The following is a 20,569-nucleotide window of genomic DNA, read 5'->3' on the forward strand; positions in this document are numbered from 1 at the left end:
TAGTAGCATGATATACTTTTCTTCGCTATAGGTAGTGCAAATCTACCTTTTTGGGGAATGGATTACGGGCCGCACCCAGAAGTTCTAAGAACCTTACAGTAGTGCCTGGGATCCAAACTGGGTCTCCTTGCAAAGCATGAGCGCTGCCCTCACCTCTTTGAGCTCTCTCCAGCCCCTGAAGAAAGAATTTTAACCACTGCAGTTGAAAGGGAAGGAATCTTGGACAATAAATGGCCCGCTAGAAGCATGAGAATTGTTGAATATCAGAAGTGTTATTTGACACATGGACAGGAAACCTAAATTTTTAGAAACAACATGGAATGACATTTTAGAATTTGGCTTAAATTTGCTTATCTATTGTATTTTCACTGTTCTGTAGGAAGTTAGAGATGTGAAAAAGATAAAGCAGATTGGGGAGCCGATCCATTGTCTTGTCTGAGAGAAGCTGATTTGTGATAACAAAAAGGGAAAGACGATATAGCAAGTTTATTTACTAAAATTCCATACCTTCTCAGTAAATTTTCTGCCACAATTCGTCCTGTAAGGTGAGAGCTTTCTTTTTAATCTATATCTTAGAAATTTGGGGTAAGTATGATTTTTTTACTCTATTTTAGCTGGATGAGGGACAGAAGGGCATTTAGTAATCATAGTTTATTCCCTGAAAATGTTGAGCTACACAGGGCTCGTGGCTTTAAAAAAATTTTTTTTATTTAAACATCATGGTTTATTTACAAAGTTTTTCTTTTTTTCTTTTTTTTTTTTTTGGTTTTTGGGCCACACCCGGCATTGCTCAGGGGTTACTCCTGGCTGTCTGCTCAGAAATAGCTCCTGGCAGGCACGGGGGACCATATGGGACACCGGGATTCGAACCAACCACCTTTGGTCCTGGATCGGCTGCTTGCAAGGCAAACACCGCTGTGCTATCTCTCCGGGCCCTACAAAGTTTTTCTTAATACAGTTGTTTTAGACATTAAGAGTTTCAACACCAATCCCACCATTAACTAGCGTAACCTCCCCACCATTGTTCCCATTTCCCATGCACTCCCAAGTCTTCCTCCTTGTCAAGCACAAAATAATTTATTTTATACTGCTTTTTTTTTTTTTTTTGGTTTTTTGGGCCACACCCGGCGATGCTCAGGGCTTACTCCTGGCTGTCTGCTCAGAAACAGCTCCTGGCAGGCACGGGGGACCATATGGGACACCTGGATTCGAACCAACCACCTTTGGTCCTGGATCGGCTGCTTGTAAGGCAAATGCCGCTGTGCTATCTCCCTGGGCCCCTTTATACTGCTTATTACAATAGTATGGTAAGTGGAATTATCATTAATAAAAAGTTTGTGAGGGGCTAGAGTGGTGGCATGTAGCTGTAAGGCATCTGCCTTGCCAGTGCTAGCCTAGGACAGACTGTGTTGATCCCCTGCCCTCCCATATGGTCCCCCAAGCCAGGAGCAATTTATGAGTGCATAGCCAGGAGTAACCCCTGAGCTTCACCAGGTGTGGCCCAAAAAAAGCAACAACAACAAAAAAATGTGTGAAAATTGGTAGATCTCACAATGGGTTTATTAAAGCCAGAAGATTTACTGAGTTGTTTGTTGCTAGTTGAGCCATCTCTGTTTTTTTTTTTTTTTTTTTCTTCTATTATTGAGCTTATTTGACTTCTATGCTACATCTCCATCTAATTTGCTGTGCACCTATTGGGCTTTCAGTATTGTGGAATTTAGAGATAATGTCGGGCCACGTATGTGGCCATGCACTCCAGGATCAATTGTATATGGGATGATTTTCCACCCATCCTTCTCCTGAGATTGGCCCGGAATTTTCAGCTCAAAGGCCAGGGTACCCAGGAGTTTCATTGGATTAGCTTGGCATCTCTTCTGATATTAGTTGAAAGCTGTGAAACTTTGAAGCTGGGCCATTTACATTTACATTTACATATGGTGTAATTTGACACATGGACAGGAAGGCATCTGCCAGTGGGGGGTATATATATAGTGTGGGAGGAGGGTGTTTGTCCCAATTTGAGAGTTTCAGTCAGAAAACCAGTAAACCCGTGAGTTTCATTAGCTGTTATTTTTAGAGAAACTGGGCTGTTTGTATGGCTGCAGCTGTGGAGTGTGGGTGCCATGCCAGAACTTTATCTGTATGGTGATTTGGCCAGTGATCCCTCCCAATGGGAGGGCCCCTGACTTTTTTAAGAACTTGAAATGTATGGGGCCCGAATGATAGCACAGCAGTAGGGTGTTGGGTGTTTTGCCTTGCACAAGACCAACCCCGGACAGCCCCCGGTTTGATCCCTGGCATCCCATATTGTCCTCTGTGCCTACCAGGAGCAATTTCTGAGTGCAGAGCCGGGTGTGGACACCCCCCCCCCCCCCGCCCAAAGAGCTTGAGATATGTTCAAAATTCTAGAAGGATGAATGAAAGATGCTACAATAACAATGGTAAATGTTATCTGAAATCATTGTTAACTTTAAATTACAGAAAGATCTTTAGCTCTTATAGAGATTATAAAGCTTTAGTTTTATTGTGTTATAGTACATGTTTTTAATTTTATTTTACTTTTTGGAGGCCATGTTCAACAGCATTCAGGAGTTGCTCCTAGTTCTGCATTCAGAAATCACTCCTGGGCCGGAGAGATAGCACGGAGAGATAGCCTTGCATGCAGAAGGACAGTGGTTCAAATCCCGGCATCCCATATGGTCCCCCAAGCCTGCCAGAAGCGATTTCTGAGCATAGAGCCAGGAGTAACCCCTGAGTGCAGTGCAGCTGGGTGTGACCCAAAAACAAACAAAAAAAATCACTCCTGGCAGGCTCTGAGGATGATATAGGATGCCAGGAATATAATCCGGTTCAGACATGTGCAAGATCCCTATAGTATGTGTTTTAATATATAATTGTAGGTGTAAGTTTGGGGAAGATTGGGCCATACCCAGTGAAGTTCAGAGGTTACTTCTGCTGGTGCTTGGGAGCCATAAGCTGTGCTTAGGATTCAAATATATATATATTTGAAATATATATGTATATATACACATACATGTATATATATGTATATGTATATATGTATATATTCGTTTTGGGGCCACCCTGGCAGCACTCAGGGCTAACTCCTGGCTTTGTGTTCAGAAATCACTCCTGGAAGCATCTCTGTCTGGTTTTGGTATCTAGGTGATGGTGGCTTCATAAAAGCTGTTTGGGAGTGTTCCCGTTTTTTCAATTTCATGGAAGAGCCTGGCTAGGATTGGTAGTAGCTCCTCTTGAAAGGTTTGAAAAAATTCATTAGTAAATCCGTCTGGGCCTGGGCTTTTCTTTTTGGGCAGATGTTTGATTACAGTTTCAATTTCCTCAATAGTGATGGGGGTGTTTAGATTTGCTATATCCTCCTTACTTAACTGTGGAAGGTTATAAGTGTCCAAGAATTTATCCATTCCTTCTAGGTTCTCATATTTAGTAGCATAAAGTTTCTCAAAGTAGTCTCTGATTACCCTTTGGATCTCTGCAGTATCTGTCGTGATCTCCCCCTTCTCATTTCTAACATGGGTTATCAGGTTTCTACCAAAAAGCTTCTAGAAACAATAGACTCATATAGCAAGGTGGCAGGCTACAAAATTAACACACAGAAATCAATGTCCTTTTTATACACCAATAATGATAGGGAAGAGATGGACGTCAAGAAGGCTATCCCGGGGTAGGGCGGTGGCGCTGGAGGTAAGGTTCCTGCCTTACCTGCGCTAGCCTAGGACGGACCGCGGTTCGATCCCCCGGCGTCCCATATGGTCCCCCAAGAAGCCAGGAGCAACTTCTGAGCGCATAGCCAGGAGTAACCCCTGAGCGTCACAGGGTGTGGCCCAAAAACCAAAAAAAAAAAAAAGAAGGCTATCCCATTCACATTAGTGCCACACAAACTCAAATATCTTAGAGTCAACTTGACCAAAGATGTGAAGGACCTATACAAAGAAAACTATAAAACCATGCTCCAAGAAATAAGAGAGGACACACGGAAATGGAAACACATACCCTGCTCATGGATTGGCAGGATTAACATCATTAAAATGGCAATACTCCCCAAAGCATTGTACAGATTTAATGCGATCCCTCTAAAGATACCCATGACATTCTCCAAAGAAGTGGATCAAACACTTAGGAAGTTCATCTGGAACAATAAACACCCTCGAATAGCTAAAGCACTCCTAGGGAAAAGGAGTATGGGAGGCATTACTTTCCCCAACTTTAAACTGTACTACAAAGTAATAGTTATCAAAACAGCATGGTATTGGAATAAAGACAAACCCTCAGATCAGTGGAATACGCAATATTTCCCAGACATACAATTACCTAATTTTTGACAAAGGAGCAAGAAATCCTAAGTGGAGCAGGGAAAATATCTTCAACAAGTGGTGCTGGCAGAACTGGTTAGCCATTTGCAAAAAAGCGATCATAGACCTCCAGTTAACATCATGTACGAAGGTAAAATCCAAATGGATTAAAGACCTTGATATCAGACCTGATACCATAAGGTTTATAGAACAAACACGTAGGTAAAACACTCCATGACATTGAGACTAAAGGCATCTTCAAGGAGGAAACTGCACTTTCCAAACAAGTGGAAGCAAAGATAACAGATGGGAATACATTAAGCTGAGAAGCTTCTGCACCTCAAAATAAATAGTGCCCAGGATACAAGAGCCACCCACCATGTGGGAGAAACTATTCACCTAATACTCATCAGATAAAGGGCTAATATCCAAAATATACAGGGCACTGACAGAACTTTGCAAGAAAAAAAATCTAATCCCATCAAAAAATGGGGAGAAGAAATGAACAGACATTTTGATATAAAAGAAATACAAATGGCCAAAGGCACATGAAAAAATGCTCCTCATCACTGATCATCAGGGAGATGCAAATAACAGCGATGAGATACTATCCCACACCACAGAGAGTGGCACACATCACAAAGAATGAGAACAATCGGTGCTGGCGGGGATGTGGAGAGAAAGGAACTCTTATCCACTGCTGGTGGGAATGCCGTCTAGTCCAACCTCTATGGAAAGTGATACGGAGATTCCTCCAAAATCTGGAAATTGAGCTCTCATTCAACCCAGCTATTCCACTCCTAGGGATATACCCTAGGAACACAAAAATACAATACAAAAACCCCTTCCTCACACCTATATTTATTGCAGCACTATTCACAATAGCCAGACTCTGGAAACAACCAAGATGCCCTTCAACAGATGAATGGCTAAAGAAACTGTGGTACATATACACAATGGAATATTATGCAGCCGTCAGGAGAGATGAAGTCATGAAATTTTTCTATACATGGATGTACATGGAGTCTATCATGCTGAGTGAAATAAGTCAGAGGGAGAGAGAGAGACACAGAATAGTCTCACTCATCTATGGGTTTTAAGAAAAATAAAAGTCATCTTTGCAACAATCCTCAGAGACAATGAGAGGAGGGCTGGAACTTCCAGCTCACTTCATGAGGTTCACCACAAAGTTATAGAAATAACTACACTGAGAACTACCATAATCATGTGAATGAATGAGGGAACTGGAAAACCTGTCTGGAGTACAGATGAAGGTGGGGTGGGATGGAGGGAGATTTGGGACATTGGTAGTGGGAATGTTGCACTGGTGAAGGGGGTGTTCTTTACATGACTGAAACCTAATCACAATCATATTTGCAATCAAGATGTTTAAATAAAGGAAAAAAAAAGGTGCTGAGTGAATATAAAGATTTAACTTAGCAAAAAAATTAACTAGTTGGGGCCCGGAGAAATAGCACAGCGGCATTTGCCTTGCAAGCAGCCGATCCAGGACCTAAGGTGGTTGGTTCGAATCCCGGTGTCCCATATGGTCCCCCGTGCCTGCCAGGAGCTATTTCTGAGCAGACAGCCAGGAGTAACCCCTGAGCACCGCCGGGTGTGTCCCAAAAACAAAAACAAAAACAAAACAAAAAAACAAACAAAACTTAACTAGGTGGAAGCTATGAAGTTATGTGTAATCTGTTCAGAGGCTATAAGAATGCCTGCTGGAGTGAAAGAAATATTGATAGAACAATTCGGAGAAATGATAAGGACACACACACAAAAAAAGAAATCACTCCTGGAAGTCTTGGGGGACCATATGGGATGCTGGGAATCGAACCCGGGTCCATCCTGGGTTGTCTACATGCAAGGCAAATGCCTTACCGCTGTGCTATCACTCTGGCCCCTCAAAGATATTAATATGTCTTCTGTCAGAACTTCTGTCAGAACTTTATCTGCAAAGATATTTAGTAGACTTCCACAGTATTAAATTCTCATCAGCTAAAAACTTTTCTTCATCAAATTCTAAGTTGACCTGCTGTCATTTTAATTCCTGGATTTGTGATTTTGTTTTGTTTTGTTTTTTTTGGTCACACCTGGCTGCGGTCAGGGGTTACTCCTGGCTCTATGCTTAGAATTCGCTCCTGGCAGGCTTGGGGGATCATATGGGATGCCGGGATTCCAACCACCAGGATTGTGATGTTAATGTGTTTTAAAACAGGGCTGGAGTGATAGCACCATGGGTAGGACATTTTCCTTGCATGACTCAAGTTAGATCCCTGACAAGCCTTTCAGGAGTGATTTCTGAATGTAGAGCCAGGAATAACACCTTAGTACCTCAGGTGTGGCCCAAAAAAACAAAACAAAACAAAAAAATTTCACAACCTCCCAGCTCTATGACTGAACTCAAATAATATAAGCAGCTGAACCTCTCAGGTGGGACCAGCCTACAGACCGAAAACTCTGAAGTGTTCACAGAATGGGGGATCAGGCCAAGATACACTCCCCCAACATACAAATACACAGTCACTAGAAAATCCAGCAGTCTCTACCCACACCTGCCAGAGTCCTGGCAGAGGAAACAATCCAGCTCATTTACTGAGATCCAAAGGAAAATTATGACCTCCTGACTTTTCCCATATAGTCTGGTCTGGACTGAAAACTCTGGGGGCCCCTTCAGGGTGGAGGCAGATTCCCCTTTCTGCATGAAATCATACAGCCCAGAAATCATACAGATAACCTCCCACAGAAACTGCCAAGCTCCACAACTTAATCTTATCAAACTGATAAGGCACCATCAGTTTGTTCCAGATCTATAGATACCGATCACATGACTGCAGCAGCCTGTGATACCTCAAAATTTCATAATAGTGTCAGTCCAGCAAACTTGATGGGAAAGTTAAATGGAAGGCCAAACTCACCAAACTCAGTGAGCCTAAACAGTAACATAGAAAGAAGGCTCAGCTAAGCACCAACCACAGGCCAGTAAAATTTCAGACAATGACTTTAGTAATAGTATTAGAGATATAACAATTATTTCAACCTGGCCTTTATTATCTAAGTTTTAATAATTTTGTCTTTGTTTTTTTTGTTTCTGTTTTTCAGTTTTATAATTTTTTATTATGAATTATGAGAACAAAAGATGCAAAGAAAGAGGATAAGGTAAAGTTACAGTGGAAGGACAATCACCCATAACATAATTATCAGAAGAAGTCCCCTTGCTGATATCTTAACTTTGAACTTTCACCAAAGAAAGTTAAGATAAATAAAACAGAATCCATGTGCAATTACTTTGTCCCTCAAGTCTCCAGATTGTAGCACATTATATTTCTTAACAGCACACAAGGCAATCTAAAGCCATCAAACTTACGTAACTCCTTAAACATTACAGGCATAGTATTTTTTACATTTCCATGTACATGCATATTAGCTTAAGTTAACCTCAAATTTTAAGTGGGTGTGTTTTAAGGATTAGAGTCAAAGGAGCACAGTAAAAACGGTGTTAGAGTGGCAATTGTTGTTTGCATAGGCCCACCAAAATATGAGAGGCATGGAAAGGAATAGCCTTGGCCTAAATACAAAGAGATCCTACCCCTGAAGTTTCCTGGCATAAGACCAGCTCTAGGCCTCAGGAAAGTTATCGTTCGCTCCAAGACATTGTCCGTAGCGCCAATACACTTATCACACAGTCTCTGTTGTCGGTCTCATGTTTCTGTATTAAAGATTCTGGAATCTGCATGTCCTATATTGAAGTCATGATGTGGAGTGCCTTCTCGTTTCACCTCACCATGAAAGGGGAATGCAGGAAGCCCTGTCCTGTAAGCAGGTTGTTGTTGTTAAGTCTTCTCAGTGTTAAGGGAAGTCTCTTTTGAGCAGGACGATGTCTGAGCAGTGGTAGGGTCTTCCGTGGTAGAGGATTGCTTCCAGGTGATGTTATAGACAAACCTCACCATAAAGGGGCAATACAGCAAGCCCTGTCCAGTAAGCAGGTCATTGTTCTTGTTGTCTTCTCAGTGTTAAGGGATGTCTCTTTTGAGTAGATAAATGTCAGAGCAGCTGTAGGGTCGTCCCTGGTACAGGAATGCCTCCGGTGATGTTATATACAACCTTGGATGTTTTGTAAATGTCTTCTGTAGATCAAGGGGTAAATGGAGAATGCCCATTCTTCTGAGGCCTGTGCCAAGTCTTTATGTCAATGTTCAGGGTGTAAGGTCTCATTGCAGTACAAGATTTGTGTGTTCCCATTTCTATTAGATAAGAACTTATTGGTATGTATAGTATTTTCCCATGTTAGTGTGCCTACGCAAACAAGTAATAAAGCCACGTGGTGCTATCAGATATATGGGGGCATAAGAACATTTCCAACAAGACCCATGACTTGGTTCAAACATAAGTATTAAACTGAGGGATTCTTTCACACCAAATTCCATATTGAGCAGTTCACAAAGAGAAGATAAAAAACATGGGGGGGGGGATCATCAGTGTATAAGAAAGTATTTAGCAAATGTTATAGCCGTCAAAGAAAACACCCATAAAATGTTGAAAAGATATGTGTCCTTTTTATGCCTTTTAAAATAGTTGGGTGGGTGTTAACTCTAGGGCACCACTTTGGTCTGTGAATTAGGACTCAACAGTACTTAAGTTAGAAAGGGTAAAAAAGGAGTAATGATGATAGGAGATAAAGAAGTTAAAGAGAAATATGAACTTATGAAGGGTATGAAAAAGGACAGAGTACAAAATGGACATTCTGCATACATAAAAACATAATTCAATGATAGTGAGTACTATTAATGTTTCTTGTGAGAGTACTATTAATGTTTCTTGTGGGCGCGGGGGCTATCGCCCCCGCGCGATTTTGAGAATGTAGACTGGACAGAGTTTACCAGTGCCAGCCAAACCTCCTCCTGCTAGACTCCCGGCTCCCAGGAAGGAGAGATCCTTCAAGAAGCTGGGAGACCAGAGGTTCAGAGCCCCACCCAGACCCTCCCTAAGGAGCCGCATGGATAGTGGGGGAAGGCCTAGGGTACCTTCAAGCTCCACCAAGGGACCCAGCTCACCGGCTTGCCCAGGCGTGTGGCCTGGGGAAGCCCTGGAGATCTGGAGCAAGGCGGCAGAGGGGTGCTGGGGTTACCCAAGCCCCCCCCCTAGGCCTGGCCAAGCAGGCCTCCGGCATGGCGTGGGCTTGCCAAACCTCCTCCTGCTAGACTCCCGGCTCCCAGGAAGGAGAGATCCTTCAAGAAGCTGGGAGACCAGAGGTCTGTTTCTGTTTTTTTGGGCCACATCTGGTAACACTCGGGTTACTCCTGGCTATGCGCTCAGAAATTGCTACTGGCTCAGGTGACCCATATGGATTGCTGAGGATCGAACCACGGTCCTTCCTGGATCAGTTACTTGCAAGGCAAATGCTCTACCACTATGCTATCGCTCTGCCCTGGATGTTCTATTTTTGGGGGGAGGGGGCACACCCGGTAGCACTAAGGGGTTACTTCTGACTATTCGCTCAGAAATTACTCCTGGCTAGGGGACAATATGGGATGCCGGGGATTGAACCAGGTCCATCCTGGATCAGTTCCATGCAAGGCAAACGCCCTACCATTGTGCTATCACTCTGGTCCCTGGATGTTCTATTTTTTCTTTTATATAAACATTATGATTTACAATTTTGTTTTGCTGTATTTTCATAATACAATGTTCCAATACCAATACTAATACCAGAGATAACATCGCTCCACCAATTTACTCAAGTTCCCTTACTCTACCCAGTCTGTTCCTTTACAGGTGCTTTATTTTGTTTGTTTGTTTTTGTTTTTGGACCACACCTGGCAGTACTCAGGGATTACTCCTGGCTCTGTACTCAGACTTACTCCTGGCATGCTCAGAGGGACCATTTGGGATGTCAGGGATCTAACTAGGTCCATCCTGGGTCAGTGCTTTCGAGGCAAATGCCCTCCACTGTGCTCTGGTCCCATGTCTTTGTTTTTAACAAACAATATGAAGTAAACTTGTTTGTGCCTGAAAGAGGGCTGGCTAAGATGGTCAGTAGAAAACTGGGGATATTGGTGGAGGGAAGTTTGATGGTGAGATTGATAATTTGAACATTTAATGCTTGAAACATCTGTATTATGAACAATTTGGTAAAACATGGTGTTATAATACTTTTTCTTTTTGGTTTTTGGGCCACACCCGGCAGTGCTCAGGGGTTACTCCTGGCTGTCTGCTCAGAAATAGCTCCTGGCAGGCACGGGGGACCATATGGGACACCGGGATTCGAACCAACCACCTTTGGTCCTGGATCGGCTGCTTGTAAGGCAAACACCACTATGCTATCTCTCCGGGCCCTGTAATACATTTTTTTAAAGTTCATGACCATTGTGAGAGGTCTTTACTTGTTAATAAATTGCCTTGAGGGACCAGAATGACAGCACAGCAGGTAGGATGTTTGCCTTGCACATAGGGGACCTAGGTTTGATTCCCTGCATCCCATATGGTCCTCTGAGCACCCCCAGTAACGACCCCAAACACAGCCAGTAGTAATCCCTGAGCACCACTGATGTGACCCAGAAATAAAAAGTCAAAAATTGCCTTGAAGAAAATATAAATGACTTTTGTAGGCTAGAGAGAGTACAGGGTTATTGCCTTACATGTGGCCAAATTGGGTTGAGTTTCCACCTCAGCCCCACAAGGCACCTATTGGTGTGGCCCAGAATCTCAACTAAAGAAAAATAAGAGGAGCTGGAATGATAGCACAGTAGTAGGGCATTTGCCTGGCACATAGCCAACCTGGGGCAGAGCTGGGTTTGATCCCTGAAATCCCATATGGTCCTGAGCCTGCCAGGAGCAATTTCTGTTTTTTTTTGTTTTTTTTTTTTGGTCACACCCAGCAGCGCTCAGGGGTTACTCCTGGCTCTATGCTCAGAAATCACTCCTGGCAGGCTCAAGGGACCATATGGGATGCCGGGATTCAAACCACCATCCTTCTGCATGCAAGGCAAACGCTTTACCTTCATGCTTTCTCTCCAGCTCCTCCATATCGTTTTCTATAAAGGTTGGACTAGACAGCATTCCCACCAGCAGTGAATAAGAGTTCCTTTCTCTCCACATCCCCATCAGCACTGCTTGTTCTCATTCTCTATGATGTGTGCCAATCTCTATGGCGTGAAATGGTACCTCAGAGTTGTTTTGATTTACATCTCCCTGGTGATCAGTGATATGGAGTATTTTTTTCAGTGTGCCTTTTGGCCATTTGTATTTCTTCTTTATTTGTTTATTTATTTATTTTGGGTTTTGGGTCACACCTGGCAGCGCTCAGGGATTACTCCTGGCTCTGTGCTCAGAAATTGCGCCTGGCAGGCTCAAGGGACCATATGGGATGCCAGGATTCAAACCACTGACCTTCTGCATGAAAGGCAAACGCCTTAACTCCATGCTATCTCTCCGACCCCTTGTTTTTCTTCTTTGACAAAGTGTTTCCATTTCTTCTCCCCATTTTTTGATGGGATTACATGTTTTTTTCTTGTAAAGTTCCATCAGTGCCTTGTATATTTTGCATATTAGCCCCTTATCTGATGGGTATTGGGTGAATAGTTTCTCCCACTCAGTGGGTGGCTCTTGTATCATGGGCACTATTTCCTTTGAGGTGCAGAAGCTTCTCAGCTTAATATAGTCCCATCTGTTTATCTCTGCTTTCACTTGTTTGGAGAGTGCTGTTTTTTCCTTGAAGATGCCTTTAGTCTCAATGTCATGGAGTGTTTTACCTAAGTGTTGGTCTATATACCTTATGGTTTCAGGTCTAATATCAAGATCTTTTTTGTTGTTGTTGTTGTTTTTGGGCCACACCCAACAGTGCTCAGGGGTTACTCCTGGCTGTCTGCTCAGAAATAGCTCCTGGCAGGCAATGGGGACCATATGGGACATCGGAATTCGAGCCAACCACCTTTGGTCCTGGATCGGCTGCTTGCAAGGCAAACACCGCTGTGCTATCTCTCCAGGCCCAATATCAAGGTCTTTAATCCATTTGGATTTGACCTTCATACATGGTTTTAGCTGGGGAGGGGGGGTCTAATTTGATTTTTTGCAAGTGGTTAACCAATTCTGCCAACACCACTTGTTGAAGAAGCTTTCCTTGCTCCATTTAGTATTTCTTGCTCCTTTATCAAAAATTAGGGGACATTAGGTGACTAGTATCACCTAGTGTCACCTAATGTCTGGGGAACATTCTTTCACTGATCTGAGTGTCTGTTTATTCCAATACCATGCTGTTTTGATAACTATTACTTTGTAATACAGTTTAAAGTTGGGGAAAGTAATGCCTCCCATATTCCTTTTCCCAAGGAGTGCTTTAGCTATTCTAGGGTGTTTATTGTTCCAAATGAATTTCAGAAGTGTTTGATCCACTTCTTTGAAGAATGTCATGGATATCTTTAGAGGGATCACATTAAATCTGTATAATGCTTTGGGGAGACATAAGTTTTTTTTTTAATATTCATCAGGTTCAAACTGAACTCAGGTTCAATCTTGGGTCCATCTTTGATAGTTTGTGTGACTTTGAGTGAGGTTTTTGTTTTGTTTAGTTTTGGTTTTGGTTTGGTTTGGTTTTTGGGTCACACTCGGCAGTGCTCAGGGGTTACTCCGGGCTCTGTGCTCAGAAATCGCTCCTGGCAGGCACGGAGAACCATATGGGATGCTGGGATTTGAATCACCGTCCTTCTGCATGCAAGGCAAATGCCCTACCTACCTCCAGCCCCAGTAAGTTTTTTTTTTTTTAATTTGGGGTGGGGGCATACTTTGTAATGCTTAGGGCTTACTCTTGGCTCTGCACTCAGGGACCATTGCTGGAAAAACTCAGGAGACAATTTGGGGTGCTGGTGATTAAAGCCAGGTTAGTTATGTGCAAGGCAGGTGCTCTAACCACTGTACTATTTCTTTGGCCTACTTAGAATGATTTTTTAAATTTATGTTAATAGTAGTTTCTTTTTCTTTATCTTTATGAGGGGCCGGAGAGATAGCATAGCAGTAAGGCGTTTGCCTTAGACGCAGAAGTACAGAGGTTCGAATCCCGGCATCCCATATGGTCTCCCGCGCCTGCCAGGAGCGATTTCTGAGTGTAGAACCAGGAGTAGCCCCTGAGTACTATCAGGTGTGACCCAAAAACCAAAAAAAAATTTACATCACAGGGGTTTGGGAGAGTAAATGTGCTTTAAATGGGGAACTGTAATAACCAAACTGTAGGTGTAATAAAAGAAACAGTGTTGATCAAATATTACATTATGGCTTTAAGCTACAGAGAAATTCAATGTTACTGTATTTTTAAAAAAATTACCATGAAATATTTATGAACATTGATATAGAGAAAATTGTTAGTTTGAGAATACTTTAATTAATACTATGATTCTTTCAGGTGAGGTGCAAGAGTTCATTTATTTTTTTAAGAAATGGAATCTAGTTCATTAAATTTCTTTAACAAAGACAAAGAAGAAGAAAGTTTGCTTGCAAATGTTGCTTCCTTAAGGCATGAACTGAAGAGAACAGAATGGAGTTTGCAGAGTGTAGGGGAAGAGTTATCCAGGTAAGTTAAATTATGTGACTTTAATTAAAGAACATGACTAAGGGGCCGGTGAGGTGGCGTTAGAGGTAAGGTGTCTGCCTTGCAAGCGCTAGCCAAGGAAGGACTGCTGTTCGATCCCCCAGCGTCCCATATGGTCCTCCCAAGCCAGGGGTAATTTCTTTTTTTTTTTGGTTTTTGGGCCACACCCGGTGATGCTCAGGGGTTACTCCTGGCTATGTGCTCAGAAGTCGCTCCTGGCTTGGGGGACCTTATGGGACACCGGGGGATCGAACCGCGGTCCGTCCTAGGCTAGCGCAGGCAAGGCAGGCAAGGCAGGCAGGCACCTTACCTCTAGCGCCACCGCCCGGCCCGCCAGGGGTAATTTCTGAGTGCTTAGCCAGGAGTAACCCCTGAGCATCAAACGGGTGTGGCTCGAAAAACCAAAAAAAAAAAAAAAAAAGAACGTGACTAATTAATGAAGTAAAATTTATGAATTTTATGCTTTTTTAATTTATCTTTAAGAAATAATTTTCTATAATTTTGAGTATAACCCAGCTAAAGAAAAAATAGGAATAATAGAGAGCAGTTATATATTCATAGAATTTCTTCAATATATTAGGAAATAGTATAAAAATTTTTATTTTGGACCTAAATTGTATGTTATTAATATATCTTCTATTTTGAATTTTAAGTGATCATAGGAGAGAAATTTTAGAACTATATAGGGTGCGAGGTTAATTATAAATTATTTTTAAATTAGTTGAAACATTGGGGCTGAAGTATAGCACATAGGTGCTTTCCTTGCATGCGACTGATCCTGTTCAATCCCTGGTATCCCATATGGTCCCTCAATCCTGCCAGGAGTAATTCCTGAGCACAGAGCCAGGATTAACCCCTGAACGCCACTGAGTGATCCAAAGACCAAACCAAAAAAAAAAATTAATTGATACATTGCTTTAATTGCATAAATGAATCTAATCTGATTGCCCTCACCATTTCAGGTGCTTTTCTGTTTTGTAATTTAGCTTTTAGAAATTTATTTTATTTCATTATATCATTATTTATTTAGGTTTTTGGGTCACACCCAGCGGCACTCAGGGGTTACTCCTGGCTTTGTGCTTCAGAAATCGCTCCTGGCAGACTCAAGGGACCATGTGGGATGCCAGGAATTAAACTTGGGTCTATCCTGGGTCTGCCATATGCAAGGCAAATGCCCTACCACCGTATTATCGCTCCGGTCCCATTAGCTTATAGAAATTTAGAGTTAATACTTTTTTTTTTGTTTTGTTTTTGGGCCACACCCGTTTGATGCTCAGGGGTTATGCGCTTAGAAATCGCCCCTGGCTTGGGGGGACTGTATGGGACACCGGGGGATCGAACTGTGGTCCGTCCTACGCTAGTGCTTGCAAGGCAGACACCTTACCTCTAGGCCACCTTCCCGGCCCCTAGAGTTAATACTTAAACTAAGAAACTAAAGTGTCTACTTTTCTCTCTCTCTCTCTAGTGTTAGTCCAAGTGTAAATTCCGATTATGCCTCCAATCTGTCAAGGTGTGAAAGGCTTCTTCTGGATGATCTCTCTCAGCCTAGCCACTTTGGACTTTTGAATTACTCACCTTATAAAAAAGTTTGTAAAGTGAACAATAACAACACTGATTGTCAAAAAAAGACAAGTAATAAGGTTATTCATTTTTGGACATATCTCCTTAAAAGTAGTTTTGGCTTTAGGCTTGTTTCCTTCAGCATTTTTTTTTCAGTATTTTCTATATCTGCCTTATTTATATTTTTCATTAGTGAAAATATGAATTTTTCCTCTAACTTTTACTCTGGTGTTCAACTTGTTGAATGTAAATATGTCATTATTCCTAACAAAGTAATTATTTGATGGTTTAATATATTATTTTTGTAATAAGATGATTTGTTATCTCAAGTAAATTAGAATTTAGCACTATATCATGTACATAATAAGTAACACTTGTTTATAAATTGGATAAAATATAATTAAATTTATAAACTAATTAATGTTTAACTTGGATTTGAGGTATTATTTAATAGCATGAAATTATGCTCTCCTTATTATCCCTAAATTTTGTGGAGGTATTTTTGTTTTTTTTTTTTTTTTTTTTTGGCTTTTTGGGCCACAGCCGGCGGTGCTCAGGGGTTACTCCTGGCTGTCTGCTCAGAAATAGCTCCTGGCAGGCACGGGGGACCATATGGGACACCGGGATTTGAACCAACCACCTTAGGTCCTGGATCGGCTGCTTGCAAGGCAAACGCCGCTGTGCTATCTCCTCGGGCCCGGTATTTTTGTTTTAAATCATATAACTTACACCTGGCCCTGTGCTCAGGGATCCTGGAAGGACTTATAGGACTATATGAGTGCTGGCAAGGCAAAATGCTCTACCTGTTATACTGTCTCTCTATCCCAGTACCCCTAAACTCTGTGGATATTAGACTTTGTATCTTGTTTTTTTGTTTGTTTGTTTGTTTCTGGGTCACACCCAGCAGTGCTCAGGGGTTCCTCCTGGCTCTATGCTCAGAAATTGCTCCTGGCAGGCTCGGGAACCATATGGGATGCCGGGATTTGAACCACCGACCTTATGCATGCCTCCATGCCATCTCTCTGGCCCCTGTATCTTGTTTAGAACACAAACACTATTTTTCCTCTCCCTCTTTCTTATTCTGTTGTATTATCTTCCTTTGTCCTTCTTTTTGCAGTGCTTTTATCTCCCATTCTATTCTCTTTATTATTCTGCCCTCAATACATATATTATGTATTTTATAATCTTATTTGTTGAAATATGCTCTGACTTTATAAAGCTAGCAATTAAGAGGTTATCTTTTATGTTTTTTTATTTTTGGGGGGGCCACATCTGGCAGCACTCAGGAATTACTCCTGGCTCTGCACTCAAAATCACTCCTGGCTGGCTCAGGTGGATCATATGGGATGCCAGGAATTGATCCTGGGTCGTCCACATGCAAGGCAAATGCTCTATCACTATGCTATCGCTCCGGCCCATGGTTGTCTTTTATAAGAAAGCTGCTTGACTACTTGAGGATGTTTGAGGCTACATTTTAAAAAATGAATTTAGGCTTTGTCTTCAAGCCTGTCTTCTCTCTTGAGCTTGCTTGTCTGTTCCACTCTGAAAAGCCTATGTACTGTGACCCCCCAAACAAACAGACAAACAAAAAAAAAATCTCATTTCTAGGAAACTATAATAGAGGGTCAGAGATACAGAACCATGGGTAGCTGCCTGCCTTGCACATAGCCTACTCAGTTTCTATCCTCAGCATCTCATATGGTTTCTCTGTCACTACCAGGTATAATCTCTGAGCATCGCTAGTATGCACCCTCAAAAAGGGAAAACTTGGGGGCCAGATAGATAGCATGGAGATAGGGCGTTTGCTTTGCATGCAGAAGGACAGTGGTTCAAATCCTGGCATCCCATATGGTCCCCCGAGCCTGCCAGGAGCAGTTTCTGAGCATAGAACCAGGAGTAACCCCTGAGTGCTGCCAGGTGTGACCCAAAAACAAAAGAAAAAACAAAAAAAAATGTAAAAAGTAAAATAGTTACCTATTAAAGATGGGATTTTTCTTTGATATTTTCACTTTGGAATTGCATCATATACTATAAAATGTTAATGAAGGGGCTTGCGCAATAGCACAGTGGGGAAGGTGCTTGCATTGCACAAGGCCAACCCTTGTTCGATCCCCAGCATCCCATTATGGTTCCCCAAGCCTGCCAGGAGTGATATTTGAGCACAGACCTAGGAGTAATTCCTGAGTGCTGCTGGGTGTAGCCAAACAAAACAAAACAAAACAAAATTGCAAAAAAATTTTAAAGAAAAGAACTATAAAATACATGTTTTGGGGGTGGTTCAAGCTGTAGGGCGTTTGCCTTGCATGTGCTGACCTAGGACGAACCTCGGTTTGATCCCCCCTCCCCTGTGTCCCATATGGTCCCTCAGCCAGGAGTGATTTCTGAGCACATAGCCAGGAGTAACCCCTGAGCATCACCGGGTTTGGCCCAAAAACCATAAAAAAAAATGTTCTGGAGCCAAAGCGATAGCACAGTAGTAGGGTGTTTGCCTTGTATGTGGCCAACCTCTGAGTGCAGAGCCAAGAGTAACCCCTGAGGGCCACTGGGTGTGGCCCAAAAACCAGTCAATTAATCAATAATTCAGTCAAGTTTAAAAAAATAAAATATGGGGATGGAGAGATAGCACAGCAGTAGGGCTTTTACCTTACATGCAGAAGGTCAGTGGTTCGAATCCTGAATCCCAGCATCCCATATGGTCCCCTATGCCTGCAGGGGGAAGGAGATTTCTGAGCATAGACCCAGAAGTAGTCCCTAAGTGCTGCTTGGTGTGACCCAAAAACCAAAAATATATAAATAGATAAAATACATGTTCTGAAGAGTAATAGAGATTGTCTATTCAGCTTATTATTGGTAATCATTTGGGATTTTACTTATTGTTTATTTTTATTTTTGGGCCACACCCGGTGACGCTCAGGGGTTACTCCTGGTTCTGTGCTCAGAAATTGCTCTTGGAAGGCTGTGGGACCACTGTGCTATCGCTTCAACCCTTTATTGTTCATTTTTATGGACAGATATAGCTGTAGATATTTTTATATTTACAGGACAAAAATATTGTCATACTTTCTATCATATACAGGAACAATATGTTGAGTCTTAGCACTTTTGCAGGGTTCCAAGGATTTTTCTAAATGTATATTTTTTTAAGCTGTGTTTTTTATTTTGTTTGCTTGATTTTGAGCCACACTCAACTGTGTGCTTGGGGCTTATTTTGGGCTCAGTTTCATGGATCACTTCTGACAGTGCTCAGGGGACCATATTTAATCAGGGATTAAATCCAGGTCAACTACAAGGCAATCACCTTATCTACTGCACTATCTCTCCAGCCCCTCTAAACTGTATTTATAAACTGTGGATGTTCACCAGCAGTAGAGTAAGGTGTGCTAATTGTCATGTATATCCTCACCCAATAGTCACTATATTTCTTTCTTTCTTTTTTTTTTTTTTTTTTTTGGTTTTTGGGCCACACCCGGCGATGCTCAAAGGTTACTCCTGGCTGTCTGCTCAGAAATAGCTCCTGGCAGGCACCGGGGACCATATGGGACATCGGGATTCGAACCAACCACCTTTGGTCCTGGAGCGGCTGCTTGCAAGGCAAACACCGCTGTGCCATCTCTCCGGGCCCCACTATATTTCTTAATCATTTTCTGTCTTAGTCATTTTAATTGATAATTGTTCTTTGTTTTTATAATTTACATTTAATGATTAATGACATAATACGATATAGCTTATTCTCTTTTATTTTTCAGATGTGTTATTCATCTTCTCCCCTGGATCAGGAGATCAAAAATCTTCGAGAGAAACTTAATAAACTTAGGCAACAGAATGCATGTTTGGTCTCACAAAATCATTCCCTAATGACTAAATTGGAATCTGTTCATTTTGAATTAACACAGTCAAGAGCAAAAGTATGTTTCTTGAAGTGGGACTATGCCAATAGAAATGAATTGCAATATTTTAGAATATATGTTTTTGTATATTTACATATGCAGTTAATGCTTTGTATTATCTTAATACATATATTTATTATGACAATATCAACATTATGGATTCAGTTTTATATTTAATGTCTGATAATGAGTTAAGGAAACTAAGCAGGCTACTTTTAGGTGTATTAGAACATCATTAAAAAAATAATATATAGGGGCCGGAGAGGTAGCACAGGGCATAAGACATCTGCCTTGCATGCATTAGCCTAGGATGGACCATGGTTTGATCCCCCAGCATCCCATATGGTCCCCCAAGCCAGGAGCGATTTCTGAGCGCATAGCCAGGAGTTACTCCTGAGCTTCACCAAGTGTGGCCCAAAAACCAAAAAATATATATGTGTGTGTATATACCACATTTTCCGGCATACAAGACGATCCCCTATTTTTCCTGTTAAAATATAGGGCTTGGGCTATATTCGCCATATAAGACTACCTCTATTTTAATGCATACCAAATGGAATTTAAAAAATGTAAGAGAGGGCCAGAGAGGTGGCACAAACGGTAAGGCATCTGCCTTGCCCGCAGTAGGCTAGGACGGACTGTAGTTCAATCCCCTGGTGTCCCATATGGTTCCCCAAGCCAGGACCTATTTCTGAGCGCATAGTCAGGAGCATCACTGGGTGTACCCCCCAAAAAAATTAGTGAGAGAAAAAGAGTAGAGCCCTCAAAGGTTAACAGTATATGTTTACTAAAGCTAGACTTTGGAGTGCCAACAATCATTTTACACTTGTCATTTGTAGTGAGTAACTGAATTTTTAATTGTGATCTACATTGAGAGCAGGGATAGGGGGCTCCTCCAAGAGCAGCTGGCTGGGGTGCAGTGATTAATAGGACAGCTCAAGGGAGGAAGCACCTCCTCTGTGTCCCATAAAAGCAGAACAGAGGACCGAGCACCGGAAAGCCTCATACCAGCGATGACACCCAGTAGCTGGATGGGATGCAGTGTTTGGTAACTCAGCTCCTCTGTGTGCCCTGAAAGATTAATCAGAACAAGCCTGGCAGCTACAATGGGATGTGGTGGTAAGAGGGGGACATATCACTCATTTCTGAAGCTAGAGTAAGTTTCAGCATGCCGTATACCGGCATATAAGAACTCCTGACTTTTTTTTTTTTTTTTTTTTGGTTTT

At 42.0% G+C, this 20,569-nt stretch overlaps 1 protein-coding gene across 1 annotated transcript in view; it reads left to right on the forward strand.

Moving 5' to 3' along the window:
• The first annotated feature begins 13,718 nt into the window (after positions 1-13,718).
• CCDC18 (coiled-coil domain containing 18) overlaps positions 13,719-20,569 on the forward strand; it is a 100,467-nt gene continuing 93,616 nt past the window's right edge. The window contains 3 exon segments of the mRNA XM_049772563.1: positions 13,719-13,878; positions 15,362-15,536; positions 19,203-19,361. Coding sequence (XP_049628520.1) covers positions 13,745-13,878; positions 15,362-15,536; positions 19,203-19,361 — 468 coding nt within the window. The 5' untranslated portion in view covers positions 13,719-13,744.

Source organism: Suncus etruscus, chromosome 4 (genome assembly GCF_024139225.1).
Source record: "Suncus etruscus isolate mSunEtr1 chromosome 4, mSunEtr1.pri.cur, whole genome shotgun sequence".
In the NCBI taxonomy this organism is placed as follows: Eukaryota; Metazoa; Chordata; class Mammalia; order Eulipotyphla; family Soricidae; genus Suncus; species Suncus etruscus.